Source organism: Salmo salar, chromosome 23, assembly GCF_965601325.2.
Source record: "Salmo salar chromosome 23, fSalSal1, whole genome shotgun sequence".
NCBI classification, from domain to species: domain Eukaryota; kingdom Metazoa; phylum Chordata; class Actinopteri; order Salmoniformes; family Salmonidae; genus Salmo; species Salmo salar.
The window spans coordinates 8,308,663-8,328,384 of record NC_138313.1 but is presented as its reverse complement, the minus strand read 5'-3'; the positions used below and the strand labels follow the sequence as shown (position 1 = coordinate 8,328,384).

Genomic DNA, 19,722 nt, shown 5'->3' with positions numbered 1-19,722 from the left:
GGGGATGCCCTTTCCTGTTTTAGCATGATTATGCCCCATGCACAAATCGAGGTCCATACAGAAATGGTTCGTCGAGATCGGTGTGGAAGAACTTGACTGGCCTGCACAGAGCCCTGACCTCAACCCCATCGAACAACTTTGGGATGAATTGGAACGCCGACTGCGTACCAGGCCTAATCACCCAACCTCACTAATGCTCTTGTGGCTGAATGGAAGCAAGTCCCCGCAGCAATATTCCAACATATAGTGGAATGTCTTCCCAGAAGAGCGGAATCTGTTATAGCAGCAAAGGGGGGACCAACTCCATATTAATGCCCATGATTTTGGAATGAGATATTTGACGAGCAGGTGTCCACATATTTTTGATCATGTAGTGTAGTTCCTCACGGAATTACGTTTCAGTGGACACGCCGCTCTGCTGGGGAACGGATGCTCTGCTGGGGTACGGATGCTCTGCTGGGGTACGGATCTGCCATTGGCGCCCATTCAAATTTGCCCTAAGGTTGCCTTGTTAAATCTTGTTCATTCTCTTAAATTAAACACCATGACTGGTTTCTCATTAGCTGGGAATGTTGCTTGAAATGTTTGATACAACAGACTTTGGTGATGTTGTGATTTTGTAATAGACTGTCATAGACCCAATTAAAAAAGTAAACATTGGCCATTGATTATATAACTTTTTTTACATGGTGGGGTTGCAAAACATTGTTGAAATCAAAACGGGGCCGCAGACATGCAGATAGTTCATTAGCACAGGTACACCTCTATTGGTTTTCCGTGCTGTAACATGGAAATATGTGGGAACCCTCAAGGCGTCCGCAGACATAGGTTCGTTTTGCTCCTAGCAGAACTTGGCTAGGCGAAGTGAACGTCTGTGCTTGCATACTCCCTTAAAATACCTTTGTTTGAAAAACTAGAGAAAAGCGGCAATATTATGGTTTGTCCCTCTTGAGACACCGTAGCAACAAGTACACTTCCTCAAAATTGTCAGAATTAATCAAAGATAACTCAAGACTTCTGTTATTATTTTTTACGTTTTTGCAGAGGTCTTCGTCGAACTATTTTACACCTAACTAACTCAATTTAAAAAATGTACATGAAAACCAGTCTTCTGTCGTTGAATGACAACAAACACTTAATTGAATAATCCATACTGCTGACCAATCACCAATGAAGGGCATAGACTTCGGCTACTGAACTGTGACAAGCCTCAAGAGAAAATGTGTGCTGAACAACAACAACAAAAATATGTATCTTATTAAACTTTCAAATTGTACAAACATATACGGAAGTTGAATTATACATTCAAAATACATATTTATCAAATAACATAGGTTTAAGGCGAACAGGTTTAAGAAAAGGAAATAGAAGAAAAAAAAAAAAAAAAAAATATATATATATATATATATATATATATATATATATATATATATATATATATATATATATATATATATATATATATAGCTAGCATGCTAACCTTATTTAGCCAGCTAATTGCTACACCTTATTCAAAAGATTAGCCAGCTGGCTACAGTTGGTTCTGGAGCTGGATTTGTCATAAGCATTTAGGGAAATGTTCACCAGATGGATAAGGGAAACCAGTATCTTTGATTTTGCCATCTATTGTTATATCCAAAGTCCTGGCATATTTCATAAATTGCGGCTCCGAATCCGCCATAGAAATAGAAAACGTAATATGGATAGCCTAACTATTGAATGATTTGGACTAGTGTCGCGTTGTTCTATATTGTAATGGACACGGTGCAACCTTTGGTTGGCTGCTGGCAGGCTATTCAGCTGTGCTATAGCAGTGATAAGTCAGCCTGTGCTCAAGTCATGGTTCTCACAGCTAGGGGAAGTCAAATCATAGGCTACAATGACTTTGCTCATGATGCACTCCGCAAATGATATGTAAAACCACCCAGTTTATAATATAGGATAAACACTTGTGATTTCTAGCTGCACCAATCAAAAGCAGTGAAGCGTGGTCAAAACCATTAATCTTGGGGTGGTGGGGTGAGCGGGGTTCCAAAATGCAATCATGTTACATGCAAGTTTACCATTTATAAAATGGTCATATACACTCAGTGTACAAAACGTTAAGAACACCTTCCTAATATTGAGTTGCACACCTGGACAGTCTATGACATGGAAAGAAAAGGTGTTCTTAAAAAAATGTTTTCTACACTTAGTGTGTATAAACTCAGCAAAAAAAGAAACGTCCTCTCACTGTCAACTGCGTTTATTTTCAGCAAACTTAAATATTTGTATGACCATAACAAGATTCAACAACTGAAACATAAACTGAACAAGTTCCACAGACAAAACCGTGACTCGTCAGTGAAGAGCACTTTTTGCCAGTCTGTCTGGTCCAGTGACGGTGGGTTTGTGTCCATAGGCGACGTTGTTGCCGGTGATGTCTGGTGAGGACCTGCCTTACAACAGGCCTACAAGCCCCAGTCCAGCCTCTCTCCGCCTATTGCGGACAGCCTGAGCACTGATGGAGGGATTGTGCGTTTCCGGTGTAACTTGGGCCGTTGTTGTTGCCATCCTGTACCTGTCCTGCAGGTGTGATGTTCAGATGTACTGATCCTGTGCAGGTGTTGTTACACGTGGTCTACCACTGCAAGGACGATCAGCTGTCCGTCCTGTCTCCCTGTAGCGCTGTCTTAGGCATTTCACAGTACGGACATTGCAATTTATTGCCCTGGCCACATCTGCAGTCCTCATGCCTCCTTGCAGCATGCCTAAGTCACATTCACGCAGATGAGCTGGGTCCCTGGGCATCTTTCTTTTGGTGTTTTTCAGAGTCAGTAGAAAGGCCTCTTCAGGGACCTAAGTTTTCATAACTGTGACCTTAATTGCCTACCGCCTGTAAGCTGTTAGTGTCTTAACGACCGTTCCACAGGTGCATGTTCATTAATTGTTTATACTTCATTGAACAAGCATGGGAAACAGTGTTTAAACCCATTACAATGAAGATATGTGAAGATATTGGGATTTTTACGAATTATCTTTGAAAGACAGTGTCCTGAAAAAGGGCCGTTTCTTTTTTTTGTTGCTGAGTTTATATAATTTGTCGCTGATATGAAAGATAGCGTTAGGGCTTTTAACAAACTTCCCCGGCCAGAAAATACTATCGTCAGTATGTGCTAACTAGCTAGCTGCCATCCTCACAAAGAGACAGGAACTCATATCTGAGTAAACGGCTAAATTGATCAAATTCCAGGCAGTTTAAAATAAATAAAAGACAGGGCAAATAATAGAGCTAAATGAAGATGCACATATAATGTAGCCACAGGGCTCCCGAATGGCGCAGCGGTCTAAGGCACTGCATCTCAGTGCAAGAGGCATCACTACAGTCCCTGGTTTGATACCAGGCCGTATCACATCCGGCCGTGATTGGGAGTCCCATAGGGCGGCACACAATTGACCCAGCGTCGTCCGGGGTAGGTCGTCATTGTAAATAAGAATTTGTTCTTAACTGACTTGCCTAGTTAAATAAACTTTTTTTTAAATAGTTATCCTTAACACGCAGATAGTTATCCTTAAGCGAGGAAATTACGTGTTTGGCATGTGACTGAAAAGTTTCAGCCAATGAACGCCTTCACAATCTGCCCCGGAAGTGTAAATTGTTGCACCGGAAGACATACTGTAAAAATGCGAATTCGTTTCGCACAAAAAAAAAGAATCATTCAGTTTTGAGCTGTGAAGATGGCAAATAGGACGGTTAAAGATGCCAACAGTATACATGGAACAAATCCACAATACTTGGTGGAGAAAATTATTCGTACTCGAATCTATGAATCAAAATACTGGAAAGAAGAATGCTTTGGACTGACGGGTGAGTTGTGGCCATAGAGAATGATAGAGGCCCTGTGTGGCCAAAATGACTTTTTAGCAAGGGCCGCGTCGTTGAGGGCTTCCACCATTTTAAAGTAGTCAAAGTAGTCAACTGGGTGGGGATTCCCATGGGTTGTAGCCTCAATGGCACTGTCCATAGACGCAATAATAGCAGATATAAGATGAGTCCTCTATCTATCTCTATGGTCTGAACTAGCTAACGCTAGTTAGCTTGAAATACAAATACCACAAATGTAAACAGTACTAGGAAGTGCGCTAGCTAGCATCTAGTCAATTTTACCCTGTTACATTTAGTTAGTTACTCTCAATTGAGGTTTATGCACATCAAAAGTACTAGCTAGCGAGTTATGCCTGGTCCATATTGATTCTTTCTCCTCACTGGTTTCTCTCTGATCAACAGCTGAGCTTGTCGTTGACAAAGCCATGGCGCTGAAGTTTGTCGGTGGAGTTTATGGCGGAAATATCAAACCTACACCGTTCCTGTGTCTCACTCTGAAGATGCTGCAGATCCAGCCAGAGAAAGACATCATTGTAGAATTCATAAAAAACGAGGATTTCAAGTAAGATTTGGCTTTCAGGCAGGTTGTAGTATAAGAAGCCTTTCTGTATTTAGTTTTTAAAACTTTTCATTTATCACCATCTTCTAACTCCGAGCTTGACAAATGTGATAAACAAAAATAGGAACCTAAATACCTTACACACCCATTGTGGCAACCTCACTGTGATGATTTCCACACCATAGATATGTCCGCTTGCTTGGCGCCATGTACATGAGGTTGACTGGGACATCGGTGGATTGCTACAAATACCTGGAACCACTGTACAACGACTACAGAAAAATCAAGAGTCAGAACCGAAATGGGGGTGAGTCCTTACGTTTACATGTATCATGGAATGATTATACAATGCGAAATTGCCTACTTTTGATTTAAATGGCACTTTCTCCTCTCACCCTCTGTTTCAGAGTTTGAGTTACAACACGTCGATGAGTTTATTGATGAACTGCTACACTCTGAGAGAATGTGTGACATAATCCTTCCCAGGCTTCAGGTAAGTCTTCTACCCGTGTACGTGCTCGCGTGCGTTGTTTCACTGACCTAGATCATTGATTGTGTGTGTTGACTACAGAAAAGGCAGGTTCTTGAGGAGGCGGAGCTGTTAGACACACGCATCAGTGCCCTGGAAGAAGACCTGGATGAGGTGGAGACCAGCGAAGAGGAAGATGAGGAAGAGGAGAAGGTAGTACTACCAATAACCTGCATAAGCTAACTGTAAAGTTGCGTAAACTTACACTAGTGTAGTGGGTGGAGGAATTCTGTTTCACTGTCCATGTCTGTCCCTGTCTGTTCAAATGTCTACAGACAGAGAGAGTTCAGACCCCAGAGCCCCACAGACGGAGTTACCGAGACAACGATCGGCCTCGCCGCTCGCCCTCTCCACGCTACAGACGCAGCAGTCGTTCACCCAGACGGTAACTAACCAGCCATGTATCTCAGTTTATAGTAGGGATGTAATGAATGTTTAAGATACGAGTGCATCGATCAGCGAGACCCCAAACCGATCCAATTGTAGCATGCGTCAGTTTTTTTTTTCATTACTCATTACTTTCTTTCTACCTTCTGAAAATAACTAATCTTTTGTGACAACTGATGTCATTTTTAGATATATTGGGTAACGTTAATAACTTCATAACGAGGACCACAATCACTTTGTGAACTGCATTGCATGACCAAAAATGGAGAGAAGAGAAGCTCCGTAAAAACTTCCAAATGTTTAATACCTTTTTAGTTTTTTTTAGACTGGGGAGAAATCCGAAGTTGTGCTATACACTGAGTGTACAAAACATTTGGAACACCTTCCTAATATTGAGTTGCATCCCCTTTTGACCTCAGAACAGTTTCAATCAGTTGAGGCATGGACTCTACAACTTGTCAAACATTCCACAGGGATGCTGGCCCATATTGACTCCAATGTGTTTCAAAGTTGTGTGAAGTTGGCTGGATGTTCATTGGGTGGTGGACCATTCTTGAAACACACAGGAAACTGGTGACTGTGAAAAACCCAGCGCCGTTGTAGTTCTTGACACTCAAACCGGTACCATACCCTGTTCAAAGGCACTTAAATATTGTCTTGCCAATTCACCCATACACAATCCGTCTCAATTGTCTCCTGGCTTTAAAAAAAACATTCTTTAACCTGTCTCCTCCCCTTCATCTACACTGATTGAAGTGGCTTCATTGGCTATGTCATAGCTAATTTCTTAAGATAAACATTGATACATTACTAGCTCAAACACTTATAATTTGCAAAAATGACAAGTTAAGTAGTAGGTGGTGATTTAAGATCAAAAGTGGGGGGGACAAACATTCATGACCCCCCCCCCCCCTCTTCTCTTATGGTTCAGTTTAGGTGACGACATACACTGATAGATGTCTTGAAAGATTCCTAGTTCATAGTCATTTCCTATAACATCCTCAAGACACTAAAGATTGTGCATCCTTTTTATTCCGTCTAGGAGGAGTAGATCACCTAAGAGACGAAGGTATGTAGCTATGTTCTCTGCTTGGATTCTTCTCTGCTGTATTTCTTATTTTCCTTTGTTTGAATTCCAAACTGATGCTATTGAATATAATAACACAGAACCTACTTGAAGTGTTTAATTTATACATGAACTGAGACTTACTTCACTAGGGTCCTGGTTACTTGCAAACAGTGCCCTGTATTAATGATGCCTGTATTGTTTGTCTCTCCTTTGCACACAGCCCATCTCCCAGACGAGAACGTCACCGCAGCAAAAGCCCACGTCGCCACCGCTCCCGAGAGAGGCGTCACCGCTCAAAGTCCCCAGGTATCATAGCAATGGCTACCATACCGTCCTGCAAAGCACAAGATTAGAAAGTCAAACCAGTGTTTATATTTGTGATGTGACATATATATATTTTCAGCTGTAATCATTAGACTTCAAAATGTTTGTAACAACAACATCCCCCTGCCCAGTCTGACCTTGAGCTGTCTCCATTTTGTCCCAGGGCATCACAGAAGCCACAGGCACCGCAGTCACTCCAAATCCCCAGAGAGGTGAGTGATGGAAGAAGAGAAAGACCCTCACCACTATACTAGGATCTACAAAAAAATGTTTTAAACTGCTCTGTGTTCATGGTGTTGTTGAACTGTCTGAATACCATCAAATGAGAGGGAGACATTTTAGTGAGTGTATATCACCAACTTTTGTTTTGCTTCATCTCTATTCAAGGAGTTCAAAAAAGAGCCACAAGAAGAGTCGAAGAGGAAACGTGTGATCCACGTTGTATTTTGTTCTCTTGGATAGTTCCCTTTTCTGACCTGGACATTAATGTGGACACATTTGTACATCTGTGTATGGAATCCCTTGTATTTTGTTTTAGAAAGTCATTGCATTTTAAGATATTTTCAGACCATGTTGCAGAAAGAATCAATCTCAATTTTTTTTCTAAAATCTGCAGCTCATATGAAACTGTCCACAACCCTATGCATCAGTGAATAAAGTTGCTTGGTGGTTTGAGCATAGAATGTCATGTCTGCACAGTCTCCTTGTATGAATTTTCTGGTCAAGCAGGTTAGGGACCATGGTAATAATGGTTGTTAATCCCAATTATATTAGTTTTTACCAAAACCATTATTGAGAGCTGTTGTAAAAACAATTGGTAATGTGATGCGTCTCACTACAGAAGTGGGGAAATGGTTGCATTTTATTATGGGTGTCTGTCATCAATGCATACAACGATGTCCTCGTTTGCATGTGTGACTGGTTTGTGGTATGAGTTGCACCCTGAAAGTGTTAGCCACATTTATACAAATAAATAACTTATTTTATGTGCTTTTGACAAAACCATTTGTCACAACTTGCTTAACAGTAACCCGGCAGAGACCAAAGACAAGCAAAACAAGACATACAGTATGTCACCTTCAATTTGGTTAACCTTTTGATTGGTTAATTTTACTCCTTGCTCTTGTTTTTATGTTAAGTGTTTTGGATATTATAAAATAAAGATCTCCTGGAGTCCACGTCGAACCAAGATTTTATTTCTGAGCTCAGAGAGAATAACAGTTAAAGTGCAGTGTACAGTCAAGTCCAAAGCTTTGAGTGATATCACATTTATTGTTCTTGGGCGGGACTCTGTTCCGTTTTTATCTATACAAGGACACAGGATTACACTCCCAAGAACAGGAGTTGATAATTGGACGTTTCACAAGATTAGTCACATGCTCCGTTATGTGGACACACAAAATTTTCCCATTAGTTTGCAAGAAATTCCTGGATTTCTGCACATCTTAAATTCTTCCTCTATCTCTGATCTTCCTCAAAATGTTTATACTTTTCCTACCATATTTGTTAGAATTTGGTATTTCTGCTGCCTTCTTGTGATAATCAATTGATCCATTGTAATCCTTAATGGAGGAATACAGGTATGTAGCGTATTGGTTGTAGAGAAACTGTAACTTGGATGGCTCCTGTACGCTGGCGAGTAATTCCTCATAGATCTGATTGGCTAATTCCCTCTTGTCAATTCTTGATTTTGCGTAGATGCTTGCAAGTTCCAGTTTGACCTTAATTGACGTCTCTGGGTATAGTAAGACCACTTCCATATAGACACTGATGGCTTTGTTGATCAAGCTCTGGCTCAAACTGTCACCCTTAGACCATCTACCTCCTGAATTGATTTTCTGTTTGTAGGACTTTGCAAGCCGCTTTTTCAGGTAACGCACATTTGGATGTCTTTCCAGAGCCTTGTGTGCAAGGTCAATAGCATCATCATGTGAAAAATATTGCCTGTAAAAGCAAAGTAAGGGTCTAATACCATTATAGCAGCTGACAGGTTTCTTTAAAATTTGCTTCGCTAGCCATTGTGCTTCCTCTCTTCTCACCTGGCCACTCCTGCCAAGTCTTAACAGGTAAACACTTGCTACATACAAGTTGTCTGGATCATGTTCCTTGGCAAGTCTCAACTTCTCTAGAAACTCAGACGCCTGCCTTTTAGAAAAGATAACTGAGTCTAGGGCCAAGACGTGGCTCGATTGCCACTCCTTTCTCCCAGGCTCCATCCTAATAGCCATTTCGAAGTACTCTATCGCTTTCTGTCTTTTGTCCTGGCCAAACTTCATGAGGGTCCAGGCTTTTTCAGCACATACCTCGTGCAGTTCTCCCTGGGACGGTGAGGGGTAATCCCGTATCAGTGCCTCGACCTTTGTCACATACCCCTGGCTCTCTGCCTGGTTATCCAGGTGATAGTGAACCCAGGCAAGGTTTCCATAGTGGACCAGCAGCCAAGGACCCGTGTCTAAAGGACTGTTTTGGTGAAAGGCCTCCTCTGCCTTATTACTGAGGCACTGCAGGGCCATGTCAGTGGAGCCCAGGGTGTGGTGTACATAAGCCCACAAGTTGTACTTCTGACCCAGCCATGGATAGCTCTCGTCACTGCCAATGTCCTCCAGGTGATCTCTGATACTGAGCAGCTTGTACCTGCTGACCTCCAGCCCCCAGGTGAAGTGACACTCCAGCTTCTCCAGTTTAGTCCTCAGGGCTGACTGAGTAGGGCTGGTTAAAACAAGGGTTTGAACAGGGCAATTCCATGGTAACGTAATTACATTGAGACTCGGATTTTTCACTTTAAAATGTATACCAAACAAAAACCATTGATTTCAAAGTTTAACAAATCATACAACTATGAACAAGGACTACTTTGAAAAAGTTAAACTTGTGCAGATAATGTTTGGCAACAGAATAAATCTGAGGGAGATTTTACTGTAACTTTACAGAAATGTGCATCTGCATAGTTTTTCCAGTAAATGTTTATTTTATTGTTCAAAGTAGACATTGTGCATAGAGTTGTATGGTTTGTTAAACTATGAAATCAATGGGTTTTTGTTTGGCATACATTTCAAAGTGAAAAATTGTAGTTGCAGCGTAATCCCGTTTCATGGAATTGCCCAACATTAAACTTTGTTAACATTTTGCAAGACTCTCTTATCCAGAGTGACTTACAGTAGTGACTGCATACATTTTTGTACTTTTTCATACTGCTCCCCTATGCGAATCAAACCCACAACGCTGGCGAACCTCTACCAGCTGAGCCACACTATTAAGCATCAATATTTAATGTGACAAGTCCATCACCCATCTACATTTAGTTATTTTACATTGTAAACGATTGGATCTGCTGTTTTGTTGTAGATTTTTATTTACAGAGTACTTACTTCATAGTTGGGCAGTCGAGTAATTATTGTGGATGTCCCTGAGTTTCCTGGACAAGTGAGTGTCAGTGAACACAGTTATTCTGCCCTGGAATTGCGTTCCCATGCAAAACTCGACAGATCGCTAATAACGGAGTCTTCAATAAAACTCCCAAGGCGTGACTTTTCTTTAGATAATATATTGAAAACGTTTGTTGTTGAACTGCAAAATACAGAAAAGAATATACTTTAGTATTCAAATCACATGGACATACTGTAGCTGTACATTAAACATTTCAAGTCGAGGTTGCATAAATGCAAAGCGCGTGACTAGGTACCATGTCTGGCATGACGCCAAACCAGATAGACAATTACCATACGAGTAGCAACTAGCCAACTCCTTTCATTACTTTATTAATGTGCAAACATCTCTGTACAATAACAAAGCATATTACACTAACGTTAGAAACAGTAACAATTGTATGTTTTACAATTCGCATACATGACGCACGAGCAAACTAATACAGCTGACGGCAAACATGAAAGGCAAGTCAATTTGCGTGAGTAAATGTAACCAACTAACATTGATAAGTCAGCTATTCTATCAATAACAATATTATCATCACTAGCAGCGTTATTGAATTGAACTTACAAACAAATATTTTCCGAGGCTGAAACGTGACGTTGTTTTTAGCTGCTGTCTGCGTGCATGACTACTCTACTCTACTTCCTGTTTCCGTGCATTCTTCCTTAAGTACCAGACATGAAAGTCAATTTTAACCACTATAATAAAATAATATGTTACCTTTCTCGGTACATTGCAGTCAATGAGTGTCACATGCAATGTTCCCTCCAAACTGCGCACGTGCGCGGGCGCGCTGCTCACCCAGGATTGCAGTCAAATTTCAAATCAAATCAAATTTATTTTTATATAGCCCTTCGTACATCAGCTGATATTCTCAAAGTGCTGTACAGAAACCCAGCCTAAAACCCCAAACAGCAAGCAAAGCATGTGAAAGAAGCACGGTGGCTAGGAAAAACTCCCTAGGAAAAACTCCCTAGAAAGGCCAAAAACCTAGGAAGAAACCTAGAGAGGAACCAGGCTATGAGGGGTGGCCAGTCCTCTTCTGGCTGTGCAGGGTGGATATTATAACAGAACATGGTCAAAATGTTAAAATGTTAAAATGTTCATAAATGACCAGCATGGTCAAATAATAATAATCATAGTAGTTGTCGAGGGTGCAACAAGCACGTCCGGTGAACAGGTCAGGGTTCCATAGCCGCAGGCAGAACAGTTGAAACTGGAGCAGCAGCACGGCCAGGTGGACTGGGGACAGCAAGGAGTCATCATACCAGGTAGTCCTGAGGCATGGTCCTAGGGCTCAGGTCCTCCGAGAGAAAGACAGAAAGAGAGAAAGAGAGAATTAGAGAGAGCATATTTAAATACACACAGGACACCGGATAAGACAAGAGAAATACTCCAGATTTAACAGACTGACCCTAGCCCCCCGACACATAAACTACTGCAGCATAAATACTGGAGGCTGAGACAGGAGGGATCAGGAGACACTGTGGCCCCATCCGATGATACCCCCGGACAGGGCCAAACAGGCAGGATATAACCCCACCCACTTTGCCAAAGCACAGCCCCCACACCACTAGAGGGATGTCTCCAACCACCAACTTACCGTCCTAAGACAAGGCCGAGTATAGCCCACAACGATCTCCGCCATGGCACAACCCAAGGGGGGGGCGCCAACCCAGACAGGAAGACCACGTCAGTGACTCAACCCACTCAAGTGACGCACCCCTCCCATGGACGGCATGGAAGAACACCAGTAGGCCAGTGACTCAGCCCCTGTAAAAGGGTTAGAGGCAGAGAATCCCAGTGGAAAGAGGGGAACCGGCAAGGCAGAGACAGCAAGGGCGGTTCGTTGCTCCAGCCTTTCCGTTCACCTTCACACTCCTGGGCCAGACTATACTTAATCATAGGACCTACTGAAGAGATAAGTCTTCAGTAAAGACTTAAAGGTTGAGACTGAGTCTGCGTCTCTCACATTGGTAGGCAGACCATTCCATAAAAATGGAGCTCTATAGGAGAAAGCCCTACCTCCAGCCGTTTGCTTAGAAATTCTAGGGACAATTAGGAGGCCTGCGTCTTGTGACCGTAGCGTACGTGTAGGTATGTACGGCAGGACCAAATCGGAAAGATAGGTAGGAGCAAGCCCATGTAATGCTTTGTAGGTTAGCAGTAAAACCTTGAAATCAGCCCTTGCCTTAACAGGAAGCCAGTGTAGGGAGGCTAGCACTGGAGTAATATGATCACATTTTTTGGTTCTAGTCAGGATTCTAGCAGCCGTATTTAGCACTAACTGAAGTTTATTTAGTGCTTTATCCGGGTAGCCGGAAAGTAGAGCATTGTAGTAGTCCAGCCTAGAAGTAACAAAAGCATGGATAAATTTTTCTGCGTCATTTTTGGACAGAAAATTTCAGATTTTTGCAATGTTACGTAGATGGAAAAAAGCTGTCCTTGAAACAGTCTTGATATGTTCTTCAAAAGAGAGATCAGGGTCCAGAGTAACGCCGAGGTCCTTCACAGTTTTATTTGAGACGACTGTACAACCATCCAGATTAATTGTCAGATTCAACAGAAGATCTCTTTGTTTCTTGGGACCTAGAACAAGCATCTCTGTTTTGTCCGAGTTTAAAAGTAGAAAGTTTACAGCCATCCACTTCTTTATGTCTGAAACACAGGCTTCTAGCGAGGGCAATTTTGGGGCTTCACCATGTTTCATTGAAATGTACAGCTGTGTGTCGTCCGCATAGCAGTGAAATGTAACATTATGTTTTCGAATGACATCCCCAAGAGGTAAAATATATAGTGAAAACAATAGTGGTCCTAAAACGGAACCTTGAGGAACACCGAAATTTACAATTGATTTGTCAGAGGACAAACCATTCACAGAGACAAACTGATATCTTTCCGACAGATAAGATCTAAACCAGGCCAGAACTTGTCCATGTAGACCAATTTGGGTTTCCAATCTCTCCAAAAGAATGTGGTGATCGATGGTATCAAAAGCGGCACTAAGATCTTGGAGCACGAGGACAGATGCAGAGCCTCGGTCTGACGTCATTAAAAGGTCATTTACCACCTTCACAAGTGCAGTCTCAGTGCTATGATGGGGTCTAAAACCAGACTGAAGCGTTTCGTATACATTGTTTGTCTTCAGGAAGGCAGTGAGTTGCTGTGCAACAGCTTTTTCAAAAAATTTTGAGAGGAATGGAAGATTCGATATAGGCCGATAGTTTTTTATAATTTCTGGATCAAGATTCGGCTTTTTCAAGAGAGGCTTTATTACTGCCACTTTTAGTGAGCTTGGTACACATCCGGTGGATAGAGAGCCGTTTATTATGTTCAACATAGGAAGGCCAAGCACAGGAAGCAGCTCTTTCAGTAGTTTAGTTGGAATAGGGTCCAGTATGCAGCTTGAGGGTTTGGAGGCCATGATTATTTTCATCATTGCGTCAAGAGATATAGTACTAAAACACTTTAGTATCTCCCTTGATCCTAGGTCCTGGCAGAGTTGTGCAGACTCAGGACAATGGAGCTTTGGAGGAATACCCAGATTTAAAGAGGAGTCTGTAATTTGCTTTCTAATGATCATGATCTTTTCCTCAAAGAAGTTCATAAATTTATTACTGCTGAAGTGAAAGCCATCCTCCATTTGCGAAGGCTGCTTTTTAGTTAGCTTTGCGACAGTATCAAAAAGAAATTTCGGATTGTTCTTATTTTCCTCAATTAAGTTGGAAAAATAGGATGATCGAGCAGCAGTAAGGGCTCTTCGATACTGCACGGTACTGTCTTTCCAAGCTAGTCGGAAGACTTCCAGTTTGGTGTGGCGCCATTTCCGTTCCAATTTTCTGGAAGCTTGCTTCAGAGCTCGTGTATTTTCTGTATACCAGGGAGCTAGTTTCTTATGACAGATGTTTTTAGTTTTTAGGGGTGCAACTGCATCTAGGGTATTGCGCAAGGTTAAATTGAGTTCCTCGGTTAGGTGGTTAACTGATTTTTGTCCTCTGACGTCCTTGGGTAGGCAGAGGCAGTCTGGAAGGGCATCAAGGAATCTTTGGGTTGTCTGAGAATTTATAGCACGACTTTTAATGCTCCTTGGTTGGGGTCTGAGCAGATTATTTGTTGCAATTGCAAACGTAATAAAATGGTGGTCCGATAGTCCAGGATTATGAGGAAAAACATTTAGATCCACAACATTTATTCCATGGGACAAAACTAGGTCCAGAGTATGACTGTGGCAGTGAGTAGGTCCAGAGACATGTTGGACAAAACCCACTGAGTCGATGATGGCTCCGAAAGCCTTTTGGAGTGGGTCTGTGGACTTTTCCATGTGAATGTTAAAGTCACCAAAAATTAGAATATTATCTGCTATGACTACAAGATCCGATAGGAATTCAGGGAACTCAGTGAGGAACACTGCATATGGCCCAGGAGGCCTATAAACAGTAGCTATAAAAAGTGAGTGAGTAGGCTGCATAGATTTCATGACTAGAAGCTCAAAAGACGAAAACGTCATTGTTGTTTTTTTTTTGTAAATTGAAATTTGCTATCGTAAATGTTAGCAACACCTCCGCCTTTGCCGGATGCACGGGGGGTATGGTCACTAATGTAACCAGGGGGTGAGGCCTCATTTAACACAGTAAATTCATCAGGCTTAAGCCATGTTTCAGTCAGGCCAATCACATCAAGATTATTATCAGTGATTAGTTCATTGACTATAACTGCCTTGGAAGTGAGGGATCTAACATTAAGTAACCCAATTTTGAGATGTGAGGTATCACAATCTCTTTCAATAATGGCAGGAATGGAGGAGGTCTTTATACTAGTGAGATTGCTAAAGCGAACACCGCCATTTTTAATTTTGCCCAACCTAGATCGAGGCACAGACACGGTCTCAATGGGGAAAGCTGAGCTGACTACGCTGACTGTGCTAGTGGCAGACTCCACTAAGCTGGCAGGCTGGCTAACAGCCTGCTGCCTGGCCTGCACCCTATTTCATTGTGGAGCTAGAGGAGTTAGAGCCCTGTCTATGTTCGTAGATAAGATGAGAGCACCCCTCCAGCTAGGATGGAGTCCGTCACTCCTCAACAGGCCAGGCTTGGTCCTGTTTGTGGGTGAGTCCCAGAAAGAGGGCCAATTATCTACAAATTCTATCTTTTGGGAGGGGCAGAAAACAGTTTTCAACCAGCGATTGAGTTGTGAGACTCTGCTGTAGAGCTCATCACTCCCCCTAACTGGGAGGGGGCCAGAGACAATTAATCGATGCCGACACATCTTTCTAGCTGATTTACACGCTGAAGCTATGTTGCGCTTGGTGACCTCTGACTGTTTCATCCTAACATCGTTGGTGCCGACGTGGATAACAATATCTCTATACTCTCTACACTCGCCAGTTTTAGCTTTAGCCAGCACCGTCTTTAGATTAGCCTTAACGTCGGTAGCCCTGCCCCCTGGTAAACAGTGTATGATCGCTGGATGATTAGTTTTAAGTCTAATACTGCGGGTAATGGAGTCGCCAATGACTAGGGTTTTCAATTTGTCAGAGCTAATGGTGGGAGCCGTCGGCGTCTCAGACCCCACAACGGGAGGAGTAGAGACCAGAGAAGTCTCGGCCTCCGACTCCGACTCGCTTAATGGGGAGAACCGGTTGAGCATTCCTACAGCGTTTCCCTCCAGAAGCCATGAGAAAGATGTCCGGCTGCGGGGACCGTGCGAGGGGGTTTATACTAACGTTACTATCTGTACTTACTGGTGGCACAGACGCTGTTTCATCCTTTCCTACACAGTCAGAAGAAATATCAGCCAGCACTGAGAAGCATGAGATTGAACTCCACTCAACTTTCTAGTTTTCCCCTTTAGTTATTAACACGATAAACTTTTCCCTTGAAAAGCAAATCAGGTAAAGAGTTTTTCCCCCTGTGTTAAAGGGGTGGTGTTGTATTTTGAGACAGGCTTGAATAAATTAAGTAGCCAATAAGCAGTGGGTAACATAATTTGTCTGAATCTCTGTAATAATGGTATGGGAATAATAATGCATTTTATTTTGTAAAGTGGTTTCTTGCATCAAACAACACTTGGTTGATGCAAGAAGGACAAGTGGAAAAGACCTGCATGTTTTTTTCCAAAAGTCTCATGGAATGTAGGCCTACATGGAACACCACATATTGCCTGCTACTGTAGCCTGAATGATAGAACAGCTATTTCCATGTTAAAATGTTATGGGATGCATTTATCCATTGTTTTTGATGGTAGGCCACTCTTATAGGCCTACATTATGATCAAATAGCCACAGTAGTCTACTTGGACACTGATATAAGGGTAACCTAAAGCGGGTACAGTGTTCACAGTAAACACTCACCAAAAGTTGCACATCATTTTCACAACGTTCAAATTTACGCACTCAGCATACCTGAAATTTGCTCAGTGCCGGAAATAATTAGAGGGAACATTGGTCACAGGGATGACGATTTTCTCAATACATTGCAGTCAATGGGAAAAGATGAGTGTCACAGGGTTGACATTTTATTTTGTTTCTCTCATGTCTGTCTCCCACTCTCTACCGCTTTTTACTCTCATTCTCTCTCTCCCTCCCTCCCTCCCTCCTTCCCTTTTCTTTCACCTCCTCCCCCTCTTCCCCTTTCTCTCTTACTCCTTCCTTCCCCTCCATTCTCTCTAATCCTCCTTCTTTCCCTCTCTCCACCTACTCTCATCTCCCTCTTCCTCCTCTCTCTATCGTCCCTCCTTCACCCTCTTCCCTTCCCTCACTCTCCCCCCCCATACTCTCTCCCTACTTCTTTCCCTGCCTACCCCACTTCTCATCTCTCGCTCCCTACCCTTCCGCTCTCCCACCTCTGTCTGTCTGTTGACTCCCTCTTCTTTCCCTCCCTCCCTCCCCCTCCTCTCATCGCTCTTTCTCTCTGCTCTCTCCCTCATCCCTCCTTCACCCTCCCCTCTTTCCAACTCTCTCACTCTTTCCCTCCCCCTCCATTCTCTTTCCCTCCTTTCCTTGCCTCCCCCATCTCTCTCCCTCTCTCTCTCTCTCTCTCTCTCTCCCTCCTCCCCATCTTCTCTCTACCTCCTCTCTCCCACAGACAGGCTCTTAGTTTCTAGAGCTGCAAGACCATTGTGTCCAGTGGAGGCCAAAAAAGCTTTTGGGTTGAGTCAGGGGTGTTAATACTTATGGTAAATGAGATATTTCTGTATTTCATTTTCAATACATTTGCAACATTTTCTAAAAACATGTTTTCATTTAGTCATTATGGGGTATTGTGTGTAGATGGGTGAGATAAAAATGTGTTTAATCCATTTTGAATTCAGGCTGTAACACAACACAATGTGGAATAAGTCAAGGGGTATGAATACTTTCTGAAGGCACTGTAGAAGATAATAGGAAATCCCAGGACATGGTGTCTATAATACTGTATGTAATAAGCTCACATAGTTGCTGTCACAAACTCCAAACTCCACACAGTTGTCACTGAATAGTTGGATATTCATTTCCCACTAAGCAAACCATTTCTGTACTTACAGAGTTAATATAAATACATTTTTATCCGGGTTTTGCATTGGAAGACTTTTTATTTATTGACATTTGTCAATACAACTCATAAATGCAACTGTTTATGTCAATGTTTTGTGTTCTACGTGTAGCCCTTGTTATCCTGAAAAGAAAATGGTAAAACGCTTCATTGTGAGGCTAAAAATAAGGGCTGCACATGCAGATGAATGAAAGTCAGTTAATTGAAAAGCCCATTTTTGCTGGAGTCTTAGGACTGTGCATCTGAAAATGTACTTAAAGTGCATCTAAAAATGTATTTAAAATGCATTTAATATATTTTTTACAAATATATGATTTGGCCATTTCTTTATATTTTCAAATGTATTCTTGAAATGCATCTAAAAATATATTTTACATATATATTTTTCAATGTAACATTAAATAAACACCGTGTTACTTCTTAATCTGTCAATATTTATTTTAAACCATTCTGGAACTGAATCTGGGTTGTTTATTGCCTTTGGTGGGGTGTTAATCTGATTTCATATCTGTAAAGAAAAAGGAAATGCTTGAGCATTTATTGAACACATATTCAACTTAAGTTCAATCTTACCTTAAAAAAATGACACTGCTATCATTAAGATATCAGACAGGCACCATCAGTTTGCACCATCACTGTTGCTGTGGAAAGGGGAATTAGTAATTAGGGGGGTTCATTGCATTGTTTTGAAAAAGGATTGCAGGACGACAACATTCTTAGCATTAATTCATAAATCCAAGCCCTATTAATCTCTGCTTACATTTATGTTGCAAACTTCTGGGCTGCACAGCACATTCTTTCCATTAACTTCAGCCTATGGAAAAACAAAATGGGACAGACACATTTTAAGACATTTATTGAAGTACTTAGAAACATGACAGTTAATTCTTGCAAAGTCATACATAGAACTATAAATATCTTCAACTCTGTGAAGAAAAGAGACATAAATAAATAAATATACATTGCTTGACTGTTAATTGAACCTTATTTAGCAAAAGTTCAATCTTACCTGAATTAATTATGCTGCTATCTTTAGGACCCCAAGCACCATCAGTTTGCTCCATCTGTGTTGCTGTGGACAGGTTAATTAGTAATTAGGGAGGTGTATTCATTGATCAGCATTTTATAATTAAAAGTGGCTGCATGGTTCTGCAGATTTGCAGCTTGTTCAGCATTTTTCTGTCACATTTTGTCAAATTCTTAAAAATGTAAAAAAAAATGTAAAAATTGAAAACGTACTTATTTTAGAAGATAATAGCTTTAGCTAGCGAAATGTAGGCATTTGTGTTCATTTTAAAATCGAAAACTTACTTGACAGTGCTTTTCCCGAACAACCCTCTTCAGTTATTCCTTCAAATAAAAATCCCGTTTGGAGCAATGATATCACCGTGTCACTTTTGAATGATCAATGTAGCCTTTTCTGAAATATAAACTGCTGTATTTTTTTTAAAGAGTAAACTATGCAGTATGTAGTACTCACTGGCCCATATGACATACAGTAATTGCCCTCTTTTAACATTCACCTTTGAACTCTGAAATCAAGTATGTGGCTGGACAAAATATCAAATGTAATCATTCTTACGTGTACTGTTTGGGCGTCAATTAGCGTGTTGTCAGATACTGTCCAGGTGGATATTTTGCAACATGTTGATGAAAGGTTGATTGTTTCATGATCCGGTCCGTTGTTTTTATTTTTTTTATTCAACCTTTATTTAACTAGGCAAGTCAGTTAAGAACAAATTCTTATTTACAATGACGGCCTACCAAAAGGCCTCCTGCGGGGACGGGGGCTGGGATTAAAACAATATTAGACAAAACACACATCATGACAAGAGACACCATGACATGGCATGTTCCAGGATGCAATACTTTATCTTTATGACTTCTATGAAAGCGAAACTTGAAAATAGAACTCATCTCGTGACCAGACCAAAACTGACTCAACATGAAAAAGGAATTGGACGTCAATAGATCTTCTCTTGGTCTACTCCTTTCATCTTCAATGACGTGAAAGAACTCATCCACTTTATA

The 19,722-nt window shown here is 41.5% G+C and overlaps 2 protein-coding genes across 2 annotated transcripts; one reads left to right on the top strand and one right to left on the bottom strand.

The window, feature by feature from the left end:
- The first annotated feature begins 3,656 nt into the window (after positions 1-3,656).
- Positions 3,657-7,911, top strand: pr38a (Pre-mRNA-splicing factor 38A). Its single transcript, NM_001141758.1, has 10 exons — positions 3,657-3,847; positions 4,268-4,427; positions 4,610-4,731; positions 4,832-4,917; positions 4,996-5,106; positions 5,229-5,338; positions 6,383-6,409; positions 6,630-6,715; positions 6,897-6,945; positions 7,121-7,911. Exons 1-10 carry the CDS (start codon positions 3,718-3,720, stop codon positions 7,164-7,166), a joined length of 927 nt encoding a protein of 308 aa, NP_001135230.1. The 5' UTR covers positions 3,657-3,717; the 3' UTR covers positions 7,167-7,911.
- A 2-nt stretch (positions 7,912-7,913) lies between these two features.
- LOC106583997 (interferon-induced protein with tetratricopeptide repeats 2) lies at positions 7,914-19,289 on the bottom strand. Its single transcript, XM_082967898.1, has 7 exons — positions 19,003-19,289; positions 18,701-18,763; positions 18,452-18,505; positions 18,265-18,332; positions 10,730-11,466; positions 10,102-10,300; positions 7,914-9,442 (listed from the first exon to the last, which is right to left on the bottom strand). Exons 6-7 carry the CDS (start codon positions 10,104-10,106, stop codon positions 8,179-8,181), a joined length of 1,269 nt encoding a protein of 422 aa, XP_082824024.1. The 5' UTR covers positions 10,107-10,300; positions 10,730-11,466; positions 18,265-18,332; positions 18,452-18,505; positions 18,701-18,763; positions 19,003-19,289; the 3' UTR covers positions 7,914-8,178.
- Between the last annotated feature and the right edge of the window lie 433 nt (positions 19,290-19,722).

Coding starts and splice junctions, on each gene's coding strand:
- pr38a (NM_001141758.1), top strand. CDS start 3,718: ATGGCAAATAGGACGGTTAAAGATGCCAACAGTATACATGGAACAAAT. Junction 3,848..4,267: donor AGAATGCTTTGGACTGACGG/GTGAGTTGTGGC, acceptor TCTGATCAACAG/CTGAGCTTGTCGTTGACAAA. Junction 6,946..7,120: donor CACTCCAAATCCCCAGAGAG/GTGAGTGATGGA, acceptor TCTCTATTCAAG/GAGTTCAAAAAAGAGCCACA.